An 18,903-nucleotide genomic window follows, 5' to 3' on the forward strand; every position below is an offset into this window, starting at 1 on the left:
GCAGGACACCACATAAATTCTGCACAGTGTCCCACTTCTTTGAGAGACGAGTTCCAATGCTTTAAGTAGGAGCTGCATTTTCTAACATCTATGGGATATGCATGTATTAGTAAATAATAAATTATTGTTGCTGAAGGAGCAAAAAAGGTTGAGTTCCCAAAGAGAGTGATGGCATCCTACTAAGACTTTAGTTTTAAGCAACCCCAAATTCTTAGCTCTCTAGCTTGGCAAAGGCAACTTTTTCTGTCACACGCCAATACAGTAATGTGGAAGATAAATGTAAGGTTTCCTTCAATTTGAGCTTAACTCTTGATGACTTCATTAGTATAATTTTCTTGGCAACAATACAGAAGTGTTTGGCTATTCTTGTTCCAGGTTGTTTTTTCAATTCCCCAGTCTAGCCTACAAGTCTGGATTTGATAGTTGTCTGCCAATCTGTTCTACATTTCCAATAACTGGTAGAGGATAAGTAGATACAAAAGCCTGCTTTTAAGCAATATGCTAAGGCTGTTTATTTATTTGTTCGTACATACAATCAATACGTACTTATAAAGATTTCTATTCTGCCTATCAAATGCTTAAGGATTACTCGGCAGCTTTACAATATTTAAAGTAGTACCAAAATTAAAATGTGTAAAAGACAAAAAACAAAGATCAAACAAAAAATACACAAACACTTATAAAAATTGCTTATATAAATTATAAAGCAGACAGAAGCAGCCTATCATATATTCTAAAAGCAATTCTGTCTGTGGAGGGAATGTAACTTGTTGGCAGAAAATCCACAGAGATGGTGTAAACATGGTCTCCTAAGGCAGGGAGGTTCAGCATTTGGGTGCCAACACTGAGAAGACTCTTCCAGGTGGGGCCACTGGGGAGGCCCTTTCTCTTGTGCTAACCACATATGCCTCTCCCCCCGTTGAGGCCAAGAGAAGGGCATTTCCATCAGTTCTTAGGGAGCAGAGAGGCTGATATGAGAGGAGACAGCTCCTGAAAAATCTTGGACACAGCCTGATTGGACACTTGGACACTTAGGATGATTTCACCTTTTAGGATACACCAAGAACCTTAAATCAATATCATACTATCCCTTGGATATTAAGCATTATCTTGACTGAGTTGTTTGGCAAAAAATAAAATTTAATCAATACTGTCTTGATTAAATAGCACTATTCAGTGTTAAGCAGCTAACTGGCATTACCTTCTGTTCCAGTGCGTTTTTGAAGCCAACAACCATCCAGTAAAAATATCAGCACTTGCTTAACCACAATGTCTTAGGTTTTCCTGGCATAACAAAGTAAATACAAATCCTAGTGCCAGATCATAGAAATCATAAGTTGTACTTCTATATATGCCTATTAAAGAACAAAACAAAACATAGTCTTAAGGGTTTTTTTTTTTTAACGGAAACTTTGAAGTATTTCTTTGTTAACCAAGTTAAGCCTATTTGATAGCTTACAGCATAATTTTCATGCATTTCCTGTCTAACATGGCAGGAAAGTAGGCTGCCAGTTCTTGGTAATTGAGGGGGCCTCCAGCAATTGCCTATTTTTTGGTAATTAAGACCTCAAGTTATGTACTCTGAATTTAAGTTGCATTGCAAGCCTAATCTTTTTCTTTTCTTTTTTTTCATTTAATCATTCTGTAATTGTACTTTCCCCTTTTCTTGTACTGAAAATTAGAATTTAGTGGAAACTGTTAGTGGAGCTCCAGGGATCCCATAAAGCTCAGGGGTCAGCACATGGAGTCCGGGTTCAAGGGCTATGCACCTCTACATGACTTCCTTACCTTCTTGGAATGTGGATTCTGATTTAACACTGCAAGGAGATAAAATGCCCAAATAACTTTTATGTCTCTTATCTGCTCACTGACTGGACAAATCTTTTTAATTTATTTTAAAGTTTTTCTTTCTGCAGTAGTAATGGTGACAAATCATTACAAGAAGCTTTATTGTAGATTGTAGGCTTCTAATGATTTAAGGAAAGCCGTGTATTGGCCCTCCTGAGATTTTCTTGGAGCAGTTTAGCCTGGGCTTTAAGAACAAAAATAACAAATCTACTGAATTCCATCATGACCCAAGTTTAACTTCATATGAAAAGGCTGGTGTTTGTACTTGTGGGCAGAAGGCTTTTCTGAGGGAAATATTTTCATTTCCCCTGAAACAAAATAAAATTCTTGTCAATATTAACTAAGGAATTGGCATGTGGAGAGAACAGTACAGCCTTCCGGTACAGTTGTGATGCTGGCCAGCTTACTTTGACTTGAACTTTTGCCTAGGAAGGAAGCATTTTTCCCTCATTAAGCCTTTGCGATATCTGTAATCAAGTCATTTCTCCTTTAGCTACCATAACTTTCCATTCTCAGTAGCTGTTCTAAAGCAAAAAAGTTTTATTGTAGGGAAAAGTTTAAAACATGTGGCCTTTCTAGAAGCCTTTTAAGGAGATTAGATTAGGGCTAAGTAAAGAAGATGGGTGAAATGTAGAGCAGGGAGTGGGCGATCTGTGGCCCTTAATCTAATTTCATGCAGCTCCCCCAAAAAACTGCCTCAAGCCAGTCCATTCAGACTTTGGATGAGAGCAAGGGCAAGCATGAGAAGATAGTGTCAAAATGGAAAATGAGAGAGAAAAGGAGTAGCAGAGAATGGAGGGCTGTGAAGTGCTGGCTCTAAATCTGCCTGCCCTGACAATTGTAAACTATGGTTATGTTGCTCCCAAAGGTGTATCTGTGCTGAAAGATGGCCTTGGTAGGAAAATGACTCTTTTTCTGCTCTAGAGAGAATTCTGAGCATTGGAATCCAAATACATCTGTAGGCTGTCATAGAATAGTTACAGATTACCAAGCTGAAATGCCTCTAAAATGCACACATGAAGTAAAAATTGTGCTGCACTGTATAAGTCTGGTCCAAAAGGAAATAAAACTACATAATCTTTCATTTCCCTGTGACTTAATACAGATAAATAATTTTGAATCACTTAACAAGAAGAAAGATCGAAATCCCAGTAATAAATTGTTTATTTACAGAAGTTTGGCACTGTCGTGAATTATACTTCTATTGAACAGCAAATCTTTTACAATTTGTTTGTGGAAGGAGATATGTATGTATGTGTGTATATATGTATATATTTATGTAAGAAATTGGTATATGGCTCACTTCGCTTAGTATCTGGCATCTGTGGTTTACTGTGTCTTTTACAAAGATCGTATGTCAACGTATGGGGAGTCAACAGAGTAAAATTATTGTTACTTCTGGTATTGGAAGAAATGTGAGCCTCTTGCTAAGTGCCCAGTTTTTTTCTCAGGCTTTTTCTATAGTTACAGTATCTTTTGCATTCAATATGCTGCTCTAAAGTAGCTATCCATTTAGATTTCTTTATTGCTAAATCCAGTGTTAACAGGGATGATTTCACAACTTTTTACATAGGAAACTCATTTTTGAACATCATAAAACATATGTTTTTACAGTGCATTGCAGAATGTTTCCACAAAAGGACACATTTTGTTGAACAGAGCTTTATTTTGTTTTTCATCTGGGTCGAAAGCTCAAGAAAATATGAGACCTTTTCCTTGTTAAAGTGACCATGAGGCAGGCTAACATGCTGCCCTCTCCTGTGGAAATTACTCAAAATATACTACTGTATGGGTAACGGGAAGAATCGTAGCCCTTCACATACTGCTGAATTACACCTCCAGGCAGCCCCTGCCACCAGCCATGCCTGTTAAGGCTGTTGGGGATTGTGTCAGTGGTGGAAAAACTTCAGATTCTCCTGTTACGTGGCATCTGCAACATTGCTGCTCACCTTTAATACCAGTGAGCACTGAATATGCCGAGCTACTAACAGATGCTTAACATCAGAACTATCATCAAAAAGGCACAACAAAGGATGTTCTTCCTGCATCAACTTAGGAAGTTTCATCTATCTCAGGAGCTTTTGGTACAGTTTTACAGAGGAATTACTGAATCTGTTATCTGTTCTATAACTGTCTGGTTTGGTTCTGCAACCAAGCAGGACAAATATAGACTTCAGCGGATAGTTAAGTCTGCAGAAAGAATTATTGCAATCTGCCTGCCTTCTATAGAAGACCTGTATATTGCAAGGGTCAAAAGGAGGGCGGAGAAGATATCTGCAGACCCTTCGCATCCTGGACATAAACTGTTTCAACTTCTACCATCAGGACGGCGCTACAGAGTACTGTATGTCAAAACGTCTGGACATCGAAACAGTTGTTTCCCTCGTGCCATTGCTCTGTTGAACTCCTAATTAACGTAGCCTGATATAATGATTGACAATGTATGGTAAGACATGACTGCTAAGATGCGACCGGTAATGCTCTGTTGGATGTGAACGTATGTTAGACAACAGATGCAGTATATTGTCCCTTAATTCTCCCTTTAAATATGAGTGTGTGTTAGTTAATAGCTGTAGTATTATTTCCTTCCATTTTTTTTCTTTCTTGATTGTATAGTTTTAGTAAATAACATTATTGCTTTACTCTTGTGTATTTTTGATGTTATGTAAATATATTGAGAGCTCTTCCACCGAAGTCAAATTCCTTGTATGTCCAATCATACTTGGCCAATAAAGTATTCTATTCTATTCTATTCTATTCTATTCTATTCTATTCAATGACAAAGAGACTGATTTACATATTAAGCTGACATATTCAGCACATTTTTATACGGAGGTTTGCTTGAAACAGTTCTACTTTGGGTACCTTAATGTATTCAAAAGGTAACTAGAAGAGAACAATTCCTCAGTGTTTTGGTCTAGTTGAGCAGAGTTCCCTTTAAATTACCCCATTTTCTATATTGGGCTACTTTTTAACGATGTAAGGTTGATTTTTTTGAGTTGGGCAACCTTATAAATGCTATAAATACAAAGATACGTACATCAGTGGAGAACAGCAAATGGTCGTGTGTTTGGCTATGAGCTGATTGAAGGAGCTTCACTGTTTCTTGATTGTGGCTTTGATTTCTTTCCTAGCGCTGTGACTTCTGCAAGGAGGTGCTACCAGCTGACTATCCTGTAGTGTACGCAGACCGAGCAGGCTACGATCACCAGTGGCATCCGGCATGCTTTGTGTGCTCTAAGTGCTCTGAACCGCTTGTTGACTTGATCTACTTCTGGAACAATGGGGCCATCCGGTGTGGACGCCATTACTGTGATAGCATAAGGCCACGCTGTACAGCTTGCGATGAGGTATGGTTGCTGTGAAGGTGGGCATCCGTCTCTTGCCTGTGTTGGACCCAAGTATGAGATGGATGAAACAGATGCACGGAGTCCCACATTTATCCAAAATCCTTTCCCTTGTTTCCCTTTTAAGCAGGGTTCACATTGACTTGCCTGGAAGGAATTTAAAGCGTGCTGAGTACTTTTGTTTATGGTGATCAGTGAGGCAATCTTTTGTTCATTTTTCTGTGAATTCTTTATTATAGGGGAATGTTTCAGAGAACAAACTGCCCATTTATTTTCTTTGAACTTGAACTTAAACTTAAACTTAAGAAGGCTGAAACAGATTTCATTTTTTGCAAAGGGGGGCAGGCTCTGTATTCTGTGTGAAATATAGGCTTATCACAGAAATACTCTCACTGCTGCCAATCAACAGTAAGCTACTCCAGGAGCTACAGCAAAGTTAGAGGTAGCAAACAGGCAACTCCATCAGTGCCATTTGACTCCGATTTCCTGTCCTGTCCTGTTCCTAGAAGAACTGCTCTAAGCTTGTGGTAGGGTGAGCTTATTTTCTCCTCCCCCATCCCCTTACAACTAATTTGTGAACATAGGCTATTTAGTTTGTATTGATCTTATTTAAGCCACTCCAGGGATAAATATTTTATTCCATCCAAACTAATCCCATGAGCTTGATGTTAAGTACGTATATAGTTAAATGCTTTACAGCAATATATTTCCAATAAGCATTCTTGTACCTCTCAGATCTGTCATCATAAATGGTATTTAGCACATAAGCGCATCCTTCAGAAAATACCCCTGCTGATCCTGCTGAGTTTATAGTTCTGCCGTCTCTGTCTCTCTTTTTTAAATAATTTATCAAAATCTAGGATTACAAATAGGGCTCCATTTCTTATTGTTTGGAAATCTCTGAGGATTTCTGCTTTTCTATTAAGGAACAACCATCTCCTGATCATGGTGTCTATTTTTCAGGGCCAGGAATATATGAAGTAAAGTTGGGATATGGGAAATAAGAAAAGAAAAATAATAAATTGAGCATCTTGTTACTGAATAAATGTTAAATCCCACATGCTAGGTTGTAGGAGAGATTTAAAGATAATATATCTGGAAGAAGGTAAATTTGTATGTTCTAAAAATATTCTTTCTGCACCCCACTTCCTCTACCAGTTGACCCACCGTAGAGTTGGAAGAATCTTGGAAACCAAATGGGCCAGATATCTGCTCAGTACAATAAGCAGTCCTTAGCTGTGTTTGCTCATTGTTTTTTCCCAGGCAGCTGATGAAATGGTTCCTTTTTCCTTCCTGAGGGAACATGAGATGGACATTAAAAAAATTATTGTATGCTTACATAGATGATGAAGCTGTAGCTAACAAAATACCTATTAACCATTAGCTTTGCTTTCTTGCCTCCTGTATAGCATATATGCATACCAGCTATGGACCAGTCAACTTTTTGCAGCAAATTTTTACATGTTAAACCATTGCACTGCAAAAGTTATGGCTGTGTAGCATTTAGTGTTAACTAGGATCGGGGAGACTTGGCTCTATTCCTACACGCTATAAAGCTCGCTACCAGCCTCAGCTCCTTCATAGGTTTCTGTAGGAAGAACATTATACAGTATTCTAATTATGGTACAAGTAGCCACTATTTCAAGAAGGAGGCTCTGTGTAGTAAGTATGGAATACTGTACAGAGAAGGAAGTAGAATTTGGGAAAGGCACAGAATACGTATGAGGATAGGATAGTATGCCTGGTTCTCATGGAACTTAAATTACTCAAGGAATTCCTGTTTCAGATACATATTGTATAAAGAACACAATATATTTCAGTGAATTCAAGAAGTCTTTGTAACCAGAGATATTTTCAAGCATTTGTTTTAAATAATGCTTGAATCTAAATGTAAACTTGTTCTGTAGCTTAGTTGGACCAAAACACGGTTCTTTATAGGAATGTGTAAATATTTATTTTCTGTCCAAGGCTAAGTAGCACGGATGCACTCTTCACACAGTTGGCTTGTCAACAACTTCGTGTTTGTATCTGTGTGCGTGTGTGATGTTTTCATAATGAAAACGTTCAGGAAAGGAATGATAAATGAACTTGTTTCCTTCCACAGATAATATTTTCTGATGACTACCAACAAACTGAAGGCCTTACTTGGCACAAGCAACATTTCACCTGCCTGGAATGTGAGACCTTGCTGGCTGGCAAACCGTTCGTCCTGGATGCAGCCAGCCTGCTGTGTACCCCTTGTAGTAAAAACAAGCTCCCTTAAACAGGAGCATTATTTCGGTGCCTGATGTTTTTGTGTGTTCTGACTCGGAACAGACTCATTGGGACAAACATGATGGGGAGGGTTTAAGCCAAAGAAGTTGCATCCTGAGGATTTAGACCACTAAAGTTATTTCAATCAAGTAATTACAGGAAATGAGATGGGAAATGGTAATGCAGTACGTGAAGAATAGAGGAATCGAACGTTCTAGGCCTTTCAGGAAGAACTTTAAACAACCACATGTACTGAAAACTAGGCGCCATTATGTTAAATTATTTCAAGTTTGGCATATTACAAAAACGACTTCTTCAGGAGGTTTAAAATATATATATATATATAATTATTCATTATGCTGCCAGGTTTTGCCGTTTTTTTTTTTTTTTTTTGTAATCAAAGGGCTACATTTGTAAATTATCACACACAAAACTAATTCCCACAAATAAGTAGTTTTAGAGATACACATGGAATGGTATAGTGGGAAAACAGATAGAACCCCCAACATCTGCAAGAGAAGGGCTTCACTTCCCCTGTGTGTTGTAACATATTATCTCCAGAAGGCTGATTAGAGTTTGAAAAATATGTAAGAAATGATTTGACAGCTTAAAGAACCTGATTGGAAAAATGTAGGTTACAATGGACTTTTTTTTAATGCCATCTAGAGGTATTGTTAAAGCAAAACATATGTTTGATGAGCTTTCTGGATTATACATGTATTCAAAGTTTTGATGAATTTATTCTGTCCCAACTTCTTCTTTTTTTCATTTGGGGTGGGGGGGGCAAACAGATGGAAATACTTCACTTTAATGCATGTAGAAATCTCCTATGTAGACTGGTCTTTTTATCAACAGCCACATGGAGGGAGTAAAGGCTAATAAATCTTAGCACATTAGTGCTTGATCTCTGGAGGCACCGCTTATACAACTTTGCTTTCACAGACTAGGAGGAAGTAATCACATGAAATCAGCTTAAATTTCCTTGGTAACTTCTCCCTATCCCATTGTAGAACAGTTGTGGCAATGGGACCTATTCACATGGATGACCTTTAAACACATGAATCGGAGCATTGTCTACTGTAATCCCTAAAATGACTGTTTGAAGCCTTTCCATTGGGGTTGGATTCTGCTGTTGCCAACCCCAGCCAGCTAACGGTCAGGAATGATAGGAGTTATTTTTACTACATCTGGAGGGAAAAGAGAATTGAACATGAATACTGAGACTATTAGTAGTAAATTCTCAATTGATGCATCCCATCAGAGATGTTGAAATGGGCAGTTTAAATCATTCTTCCTAATATTTGTGACAGGGCTTTTTCTGGCTTTAAGAGTAGGAAATTTTAAGAAAACAAAATAGTAATGTGCTATGTTCGTAGGAGGTGAGTGCATGCAAAAGGATATTGGTTTTCTTGGTAAGAATACTTTAAAATTCTTAAAGCTACCCAGTTGATTCTACTGGGATTAGCAGCAAGGTTTATGTTGGCTATGTTTGTTACGAAGTTGCTGTTTCAACTAACACAAAGCAAGCTCCTTTAGTATAAATTATGGCTATGTTCTTAGCAAATGGAAAACTTTTTGTTAAATTACGTTAGATTTGGTCAATCAGTAATGACAATTTATAGGAATCTTTAATGCAATAAAAGTCGGAATTACTTAAGACAGAGAACTGGAAAATATCTGTTTGGTTTTAGACACAATACATATTGAACACTTCCATGTGTTTGAAAACAAATTAGAACTTCAATCTGTTTGGGAATTAGAGATTTGTCCTATGTAAGAACTTCACCTATACTATGGAATGTTCACCTAGTACAAGCATCTCCAAAAATTCAGTGCTGAAGACAGTCCCTTGCAGATAGAAAACTTGTGTCTTTCAACACACACGTATATAACAGAACTCCATAAGCATTTATGAAGTGTGTCTTTTTCTAAGAAAGTTACGTTCAGTTGACTGATACAGTTACATAGGCATCTCATACATGTTAGCAGAACTGCATCTCATTGTTTCTTAAACCTATATTTGGCACTCCTGGCAGTGAGTAACTAACATGGGAGTGAATATAGCAGGAGCATCTATGGAAGACTAACTTAAGTGTATTCCTGTAAATTGGATAAGGGGCATATAAGTGGTATGTGTTTGAAAGCAATTCCTGCAAAAGTCTGCCCTGAGGTAGAAAGAACTGAATGCTAAACCAGTTAACTAGAAGTAGCTTAGACCAATTTGACCTTCATTTTCTACAAAAGGGGCAGTTGTTCAGGTACATACCATGCTTTTTGAGGTGCTGTTTATAATGGGGCATCATTAATTGTCATTGGCCTTCATTAGTGGCTGATAAAATGATTCTCCTTTATCTTATGTGATTGTTCTGTGTTCTTACTTTAGGCAACTTCATGTATATTTAATTGATATAAGCTGTTCTCATTCCTGATCATTGGCCATGCTGGCTGAGGTTTTGAGAGTAGAGACCACAACAAGTCACCCTCCTGCATACTGTAAGGAGCAGCCAGGCTATCACTTCCACTATTTATAGCTTTTTGTAATTCATCTGTTCCAACCTGTTGTCTCTGGAAGTGCTAAAACTATAGTTCTCCTTGTCCCCAACCAGCAAGGCCAACAGGGATAACAGGAGTTAATAGTCCAATGCAGTTTGAAAACACCAGGGTTGAAAAGATTATTAAACTTGATGGAATTTTTTTATTGAATTGTCAGTGTGATGCTGGGAACTGCATATTAAGTATGTGGCTTTTATTTTATTTTGGTGGAATACTAAATGCACTCTGCCTAATAGCTTATGTATGATGATAAGATTTGAGTGCTATAATAAATTTTCAGAAGATTAAGTATTAGCAGCAGTAAATTTGGTAAGAGGAACTTTGCAGCTGTGTGTGTTTGGAGGAGTGAGCTTTTCCTCCGTCAAAGGCCAGAAGCTACATTTGTGATTAATTTCTAAAAGGAACAGGATTAGTGTAATGCTCATTGGAATCCCTACCTTCCACCCAGCTGTTGGTTTCCACTGGCTGGCATTCCTCCTTATGCCTATGTGATTTTCATCCAGTCATTGTTCTCATGGATACGGAAGGTCTACCAGCCCACAGCACAAAGAACTTGCAAGCCAATGTTTAGGGATGAATGAGAACAAGGAAGCACACATGGCATAGTTGTCTATGTTATGGCCAGCAGGTTGCAACATCCATGCCAAGGAGACTTCATTGAGGACATGTGCTAATGTTTTCTGCATCGTGGCAGGTTTTAAAAGTAAATAAATGGTCTCATCAAGGACATTTCTAAAGTGGATTAAGATAGATCACACAGCTTGCTTTGGCATCATGTTCCAAGAATTGCAGTCCATGGCATTGTGGCTATACGGAGGGGATGCTATCAGAAGCAACCTGATTATGCATCTTTGAGAACATTTAGGTTTGGATTCCCTGGGAGTTCTGATACTCATGGAACTTTATCAGTAATAGAGCGCAGTTCACTCAGCCTTGCTTCCTTACAACCCTTCCACCTTTTTCTTTCATTGGGAACTGCAGGTGAAATGAGACTCGGAGATGGCTTGTTGCCCCAGCATTTACATATACTGTAGATGTATATCCTTTGTGTGATTAATAGTCATGTTGTTTAAATTGTAGAGCTTAAAGTATCTAATGTTTTTCCTAAAAAATTAACCAACAAGCCATGGAAATGTATCTAAATGCTTCTATATAAAGTATTCAATAAATAAAATATTAAAAATGAAAGTTGTTTGAAATGTTGCCATTTAATCAATGCAATTTAAGTTATTCCTAAGAAAGCTCCAGTGGAGAGAACAGAAGTGGGTGTAGGTAAATTACAGTTCAATGTGACTTTTTAATGAGTAATGAGGTACTTTAAATTCCCATTTATAGTCTGACTTTTACTTGCAGATTACATTCATAACATCCTCCTTTCATTCTGGTCACTCACTCTTGTTTTCAACCCTCTTTCATTCATCACCCATTCATTCTTGTTTTACCCCACATACTTAAGACCCTATTCCCACTTCATTCAACTTACCTTTATTTTCCTCAGATGTATCTCGCACTTTCAAGTAGGCAGAAGCATGCTCGTGAATACATTTTCTCCTCTTTTTAACAAAGATTAATTCATCCCACATGCTATTGTCTACCCATCTACCAATGTTTGTACATCTTAAAATTTCTCCATCCATTCTCCCATATATCATAAATTTTCTACCAAGGTAAACAATTTATCTACATACTCTAGTTTTTCACCATTTATGTATAACTTCCAATCATTCATTTCCAAGTCAAACACAATTACCTTGGTCTTTGATAGATTATATTATGATCCATACCCCTCACTGGATCAAATAGCCTAACATTTTCTACAAATCACTGATGATCTCAGCCATCAGCACAGCATCATCTGCCTAGAAAAGCTGTATGTACATTCAGGTCCCCAGCTAACATACCTCCAACATCATCACAAGCATTCCTTACATATTTACTCATAAATATATTAACCAATGCATTTCCTTGTCTTACTCTTTGATCAGTATTGAACCATTCACTAAGCATTACGTTCATTTTCACACACAGGTACTTCCAAGTTGGTGGGATGCAGGCAAAGGTATTTTGGCTTGGAAGGTAGTCTCTAAATTAGAGATCCTAGCTTGCAAGAAATAACATGAGCATGCTTAAAAGCTTAAGGGATTTGCTGCTGTAGGGGCATACTGGAGGGACACGGTGGCACTGCAGGTTAAACTGCTGAGCTGCTGAGCTTGCTGATCTTGCTGATCTGAAGTTTGGCGGTTCGAATCCCCGTGACGGGGTGAGCTCCCATTGCTAGTCCCAGCTCCTGCCAACCTAGCAGTTCGAAAACATGCAAATGTGAGTAGATTAATAGGTACTGCTTCAGCGGGCAGGTAACGGCTTTCCACTTAGTCACGCCAGCCACATGACCACGGAAGTGTCTATAGACAAACGCCGGCTCTTCGGCTTTGAAACGGAGATGAGCACCGCCCCCTAGAGTTGGATGTGACTGTACATAATGTCAAGGGAAACCTTTACCTTTGCCTAGGGGCATACTATCCAAAATATGCCAAAACTGATTGGTGCTGACCTTAATGTTAGCTTGTGGGAATGCTGCATGTGGCATGGATACATCTGATAACTTCCTTTATATCTTCTCTATATTATGAACAAGCATTATGTGGAAGCCTCAGTTGGCCAAAGCTGGACTTAGCTCATCAGGGCAAGCACACACTGATCAGTTCCATAATCTGCTGTTATATTGTATAAATCTGTGTAAACATTACAATGAGGAAGATGACATGTATTTACTTCACTACCTTAAAAAAGTGCTGTTATATTGTAAAATTTTGTGTTTTATACCCGAGGAAGGGAGGGGTGTCTCTTCCTCTCCCTTCTCCTTTTTCCAAGAGTTGCTGGAAAGTTAAAATATCTGAAAAAATCAATGGCAAGGTACAATTTCAGCAACATATTTTCACTCGGTTTGCAGAACATTAAGAGTTAGGGTATCAGACTTGTTGACTTGTTGACTTCATGGTAAACCATTGTTTCCTTAATTGTGATTTGACTAAACTACAGTTGGCTTGATTTACACAATACTGTATATTAAGCTATAAAAGAGGTTGGGTTCACATAACATACTGAACAATATCTAAGTAAACCACATTAAGGCAGTACAATGTATGGATATACTCGAATTTGAGACGAGAAAACAACAACAGTTTAGGTAATATGCTATAACCCTTCCCACACAAACCTGGTGAGTTGTGTGTTACGAAGATAGGAGAAAATGGGGTAAGAGGGTGTGAGGAAATGCTCTCTTACTGCTACTTCATCAAACAACTGTTAGCTTTTTATCCATTCTAGGTTAAAAGCCTCATGTGGATCGGAAGACAGCTTACATCTGTTTCAATTCATGGAAGACCTATTTAATTTTGTTTAGCTTTGGAGAACCACTGTAGGAATATAGAAAAGTTCTGAAAATAGGCTGTATGTGTGCAGAGGTGGGGAAGAGGCAAAAGCCATAGCATTAAATCTGGGTAGCTTAATTTAATAAAGTGAATAAAGCTTCCCTTAGTAGGTGTATTGCTGTTTTTCGAGCTATGTCTCAAGGGCCAGGTAGAACAAATTTTCTTTAAATGGGTAAGAAAATAAGATCCTAGCCCATTTTTGATCTGCCAAGCCTTTTTTCTCCCTCAGGTGAAATTATACTATATTGCTTCCCCAATTACACTGCAAGATAACTTGGTTTTAATACAAAGAAGCATAAATGCAGTGCCAGTCATTATGACTCTAGTTCTTAATAACAAAGAACATTCATAATGAGTTTATGGGTTTTTTTAAAAAAATGGCTACATTAAATTTGAGGAAGGTCACAAAGCTGGATTGCTGTTCTGTGAGGGGAGCAGAAGGGTATGTAGGTTGGGGGGCTGGAGGAAGGGAGACATGGGGCCACTATGGAGCCAGGCTCAAGTGTTTCTGCACCAGCTTCTTCCATGCTCCATATGGGCTGCCAGGAACTGTTCTTTCCCCAGTTCAGTACCCCTAGTGAATTGCACATGCTGTTAGCTATCCATCTTAGGAATCTCTGCAGCACTCTCTGGGAGCTCCGCTTGCTGATACAGTAGTAGGGTCAATAGGTAAAGCTGCAAAATGAGGTCTCCTTGGTGGTGGCTCACCCATTTCTGGAGCTCTCCCCACTCTCCAGGTATTGGAAACAATCTGGTTTACATACTTTTCCCCCAACCATGGGAAATAATCCATTTATCTATTGCCTTTAGAGAACTTCTCAATCAGTTTAGTTTTAAATAAATAGGTAAATAAACCCAGTGTCCAAGCACATCTTTTACATACAAAAAGTCCTAAGTTCAATTCCAAGGATTTGCCCAAAACACTGATTTGCCGCTGCCAATCCATATTGACATCAGTGGGCCAAGATGATTGCTTAAGAGAAAGCAATTTCCCACCTACTTATATCCAGGACTTTTAGAGAGAGACAGAGCCTTAAAAGCATGCCATCTGCTTGTAATTCAGTACACGCGAGGTCCGCACAGACCAATTATCACACACTTGGGTTGTTTTAGCTGACGTTTGATGGTGATCTTAGCCTTCTGAAATTTAATTCTGCACAGGATGGAAGGAAAGCACTAAGTAAACAGTCTGGCCCAACAACAGATTTATTCCACAGAATGGCAGCCTGCAGGGCAAATTGTGCTTTGGCCAAATTAACTAACTGGCATAGAAGAATTCAATAGCAAAGACATAAGGACTACATCTGTTTCACATTGGCCACTGCAGACTGAAGTTTCAACCCGTATTCCTTTGGAATCAGTAATAAAAATCCTTGGTCGAGATGAGGAGATACCCCTTCTCTCTTTGGACATTAGCATCTTGGGTGAAGTAGTACCCTTGCAAAGCCATGTAGTCCCCAAAGCCAGGGGTGCCTTATTTGTTCTTCCTAAAGCAGTGTTTCTCAACCTTAGCAACTTTAAGATGTGTGTACTTCAACGCCACACATTTTAAAGTTGCTAAGGTTGAGAAACACTGCCCTAAAGAAATCTAATCTTATTAAGGAAGAGAACAGGTGCTAAAGTGCTGTTTAGGTAAGTAACCCAGAGCCTGTAGGCCCCATGTGGCCCTTGGATACAAGCTCACTCTCACAGAGGGAAGTAAAGTTACTGTGTTAGCATGGTCATATGGGGAGACACAAGTAGCTTTCTTTGATCTTTTATGCAACCCCTCATCATGTTTTCAGTTGGGGTTGCTTTTATCCCTAAATATATTGAGTGACTCTGAACCAGAGTGAGATAATTTGATTCTTTTTTCTCATTTTGAGTTCTATGTTCTTGTCTCATATGTTTCCAATACATTTTACTATATACTGTATGTCACCTTGGGATTTTGCATAGCAAAAGTAGCATATCAGTTTCTTAAAATAATACTTGGAGCGATGATATTATGTTAAAATATGTGAACTGTTCCCTTGTGTCTGATAGATGAATATGCAAATCTATCTTAATTCTCAGTTGTTAAATTCTTTGAATTTATGGTAAGTATTTCCAGATTTTCTGGCTACATTACAGCTGTAGTAGAAATTTATCAGCCAAGAATGTCAATATACTTTGCACATCAACTAGAGCAGGAGCTACACATGCTGCATGTTTTCATCTATGGTAGGCAAGCAACATTTCAAGAATACCAATACTTTAATTATGGCAATTAAGGTAATTTATTAGAAAAAGTGAAAGTTTGTGTTGCAACAAGGAATATTTCCAACTGAAAATACAAGGAGAAAAATAGAAGTTAAAAACTTCCTTGTATTCTCATAAAAGCCAAGCAAGGCAGCTCATTGATTAGAATGAAATTATTGTTCAGCAGCCCTTGAACACCCTAAACATCAGCCCACCCTAAACATTATTTGATAGGGCCACTTTATGAGTAGTAGCTTTAAGACAAACGATGTTTTCCAATATTATTTTTTTGATATCCCATTATTTGGAATCACATCTATAGAGCAGATTCCAAAAGCAAAGATATAACCCAAAAAAAATCCTTAATTTGGGAAATAAGTGTTAATGAATTATTTTTTTAAAAAATTTCAATTAGGGATACATATTAACAGCTCTGACCTATTTAATTCAGCAGCTAGTAAAAAGATGCTGCAATATTATTTCTTGAAGCATAAGAATTCTCACATTCATTAGCCAACTCATCTCTCCTAGACCATGGTCATAGGCTACTGCTAAGATTAAGAAGTATTTGCATAACCAAATCCCAATGCAACGTATTCTCTTTTATATATTCATAAAACAAGCTGGTGATCATACTAGTTGTCTTCAGACACCTAGTTTGATTTTTGTATTGGCTAAAGTTGTCTCTTCCAACTGAAAACAGCTCTTCAGAGTGTTGTGCAGAGGCTGTACCCATCATACACTAATGGGGATCTGGTCTAGACACCATATTTATATTATGACACACTCTGCCAAATCTAGCACTAACAATGGAAAAACCACTTGACTTATCCATTCAGACCCATTTAAATGTAATGGTTGCCTACTCCAATATACTCAGTCTCACAAGCCTGAGCTTTAAGATAACTGATTTATTAAAGGAATAGTGTGCAGATACAGACAAAGCTGAGAATAAACCAAAAGCGCGCGAAATACAAATCAAATACTGTTGCTTCAGGCCAACTCCGCCCCGTGCCTCCTCGTAGCAACCACCCCATCCCAGATGTCATCCATCATCATACACTGGCCTGGGAAAGTAACCTTGAATAGAGTCACCAACCCAAACATGCATTCCAGAGATTACAGCCACGCAGGGCTGGAAATGTCCAAGAGGGAAACACGGATTAGAAGAGTGACATGTGAAACGTTACAATGTATACAGGACATTGAAACGGAGAACATGACATACTGCCCCCCTAAAAAAATTACGGAGCAGGTTTGGAGGGATAGGCAGCATGAAATTTAGCAACGAGGTTCGGGGAACACACATCGGGAGCGGCAACCCACTCCGGGTGTGGGAAATGCTTCCAGCGGATGAGATATTGTAAAGTAGAGCATTTGCGACGAGAATCAAGAATGTCCTTAACTTCAAAGTGTTGCTGAGCGTCAATCATAATGGGTGGAGGGGGTGCTTGCTGAGGATGCCAGCGATCCGACAGAACGAGCGGCTTGAGTAAGCTGCAATGAAAAACAGGATGCAAACGTTTAAGGTTGTGTGGCAAATCCAATTTAAAAGTTACAGGATTGATTTGGTCAACAATAGGAAATGGACCAACGAACTTAGGGCCAAGCTTTTTGGAGTGTTGTGGGGATTTGATAAATTTCGTGGAAAAATAGACCTTGTCCCCGACTTTAAATGCGGGTTGGGTGGAACGCCTCACGTCTGCATGTTTTTTGTAAGAGGCTTGCGAGTGGTGTAATGCCTGTTGGATTTTTGGCCAAGAGTCGGCTAAGGTTTGAGACCAATTGGTGAGAGAGGAAGGGAGAGATTGCGGATTGGGGAGTTCCGGAATCGGGACGAAATCACGGCCGAATACAGCTTTGAAAGGGACTTGGCCAGTACTTTGGTGGACAGCGTTGTTATAAGCTACTTCAGCAAAGGGAAGGAGGTCGACCCAATTGTCTTGTTGATAATTGACAAAGGCACGGAGGTATTGTTCCAAGGTGGAGTTGACAGCTTCAGTAGATCCATCCGTTTCCGAATGCCACGCCGTAGAAAGGGCTTGTTTGGTGCCAACTAGTTTCAAAAAAGCCCGCCAAAACTGTGACGTAAATTGTGAACCCCTGTCACTCACCAAACGGGAGGGGCTCCTGTGTAGGCGGTACACGTGTACGAGAAACAGACGGGCCAGCTGCTGCGCGGTGGGAATGGATGCGCAGGGGATGAAGTGGGCTTGTTTGGAAAAGAAGTCTTTGACAACCCAAATTACTGTTTTACGTTGACTGGGGGGTAAGTCCACTATAAAGTCCATGGAGATCTCCTGCCAAGGGCAGGTTGGGTTAGCCACTAGTTGTAGCAAGCCGTGGGGCTTTCCAACTTTGCGCTTAGTCGCCGCGCAAACAGCGCAGGCAGCGACATAGTCCTTGACGTCCCTGAGGAGCGCTGGCCACCAAAATTGATGTTGGGTGAGATGGAGGGTCTTAAGGTAGCCAAAGTGTCCAGCTAGCTTATCATCGTGGCAGCGCAGGAGGATTGCCTTTTGCAAAGCCGACGGGACATGAAGGCGATCATTCTTCCATGCAAAACCCTCATGAAAAGTAACAGAGTCTAAGTTGGTCTGCAACCATGTATCCGATTTCAGGTGAAGAAGAAACTGTTGTTGCAAAGCTGAGGAAATTGGCAACTGCCCTGGAGCGGGAGAGGGAGGAGTGGCTGGCCGCTGAGAAGGAGGAGTGGCTGGCTGCTGAGTTAGACGGGCGCGTGTCTGACTGCGCGTCACAGCTGCCAATCCCAATTGCTTTTCCGTCCATACTGTGCCTTGGACAGTTGGAGCAGGACCAGAATCTTGGGGCCGGCGGGACGGCGTCGGCCAAAAAGTTTTTTCTCCCTGGAATGAACTTGAGGGAGAAATCAAAACGGCTGAAAAATTCGGCCCATCGGAGTTGCTTAGGGCTGAGTTTGCGACTGGTGGTTAAGGCTTCGAGATTCTTGTGGTCAGTCCAAACTTCAAAAGTGTGCGAAGCCCCCTCCAATAAGTGTCGCCAAGTGTCCAAGGCTGCTTTTACAGCAAAAGCCTCTTTCTCCCAGACATGCCATTGCCTCTCTGTCTCAGTAAACTTGCGAGACAAATATGCACAGGGTTTCAAAGTGCCCGACTGGTCACCTTGGAGTAAGAGGGCTCCGATAGAGAAGTCGGAGGCATCGACCTGTACCACAAATGGTTTAGTTGGGTCGGGATGCTTGAGGATGGGTTCAGTTGTGAACAATTGTT

The 18,903-nt window shown here is 39.5% G+C and overlaps 1 protein-coding gene across 1 annotated transcript in view; it reads left to right on the forward strand.

The window, feature by feature from the left end:
* Nucleotides 1-7,772, forward strand: part of LMCD1 (LIM and cysteine rich domains 1) — a 65,281-nt gene extending 57,509 nt beyond the window's left edge. Inside the window, exons 5-6 of the mRNA XM_063291617.1 lie at nucleotides 4,983-5,198; nucleotides 7,300-7,772. Coding sequence (XP_063147687.1) covers nucleotides 4,983-5,198; nucleotides 7,300-7,458 — 375 coding nt within the window. The 3' untranslated portion in view covers nucleotides 7,459-7,772. The remainder of the gene's footprint in view (nucleotides 1-4,982; nucleotides 5,199-7,299) is intronic.
* The last annotated feature ends 11,131 nt before the right edge of the window (nucleotides 7,773-18,903 follow it).

This window comes from Candoia aspera, chromosome 2 (genome assembly GCF_035149785.1).
Source record: "Candoia aspera isolate rCanAsp1 chromosome 2, rCanAsp1.hap2, whole genome shotgun sequence".
Taxonomy (NCBI): domain Eukaryota; kingdom Metazoa; phylum Chordata; class Lepidosauria; order Squamata; family Boidae; genus Candoia; species Candoia aspera.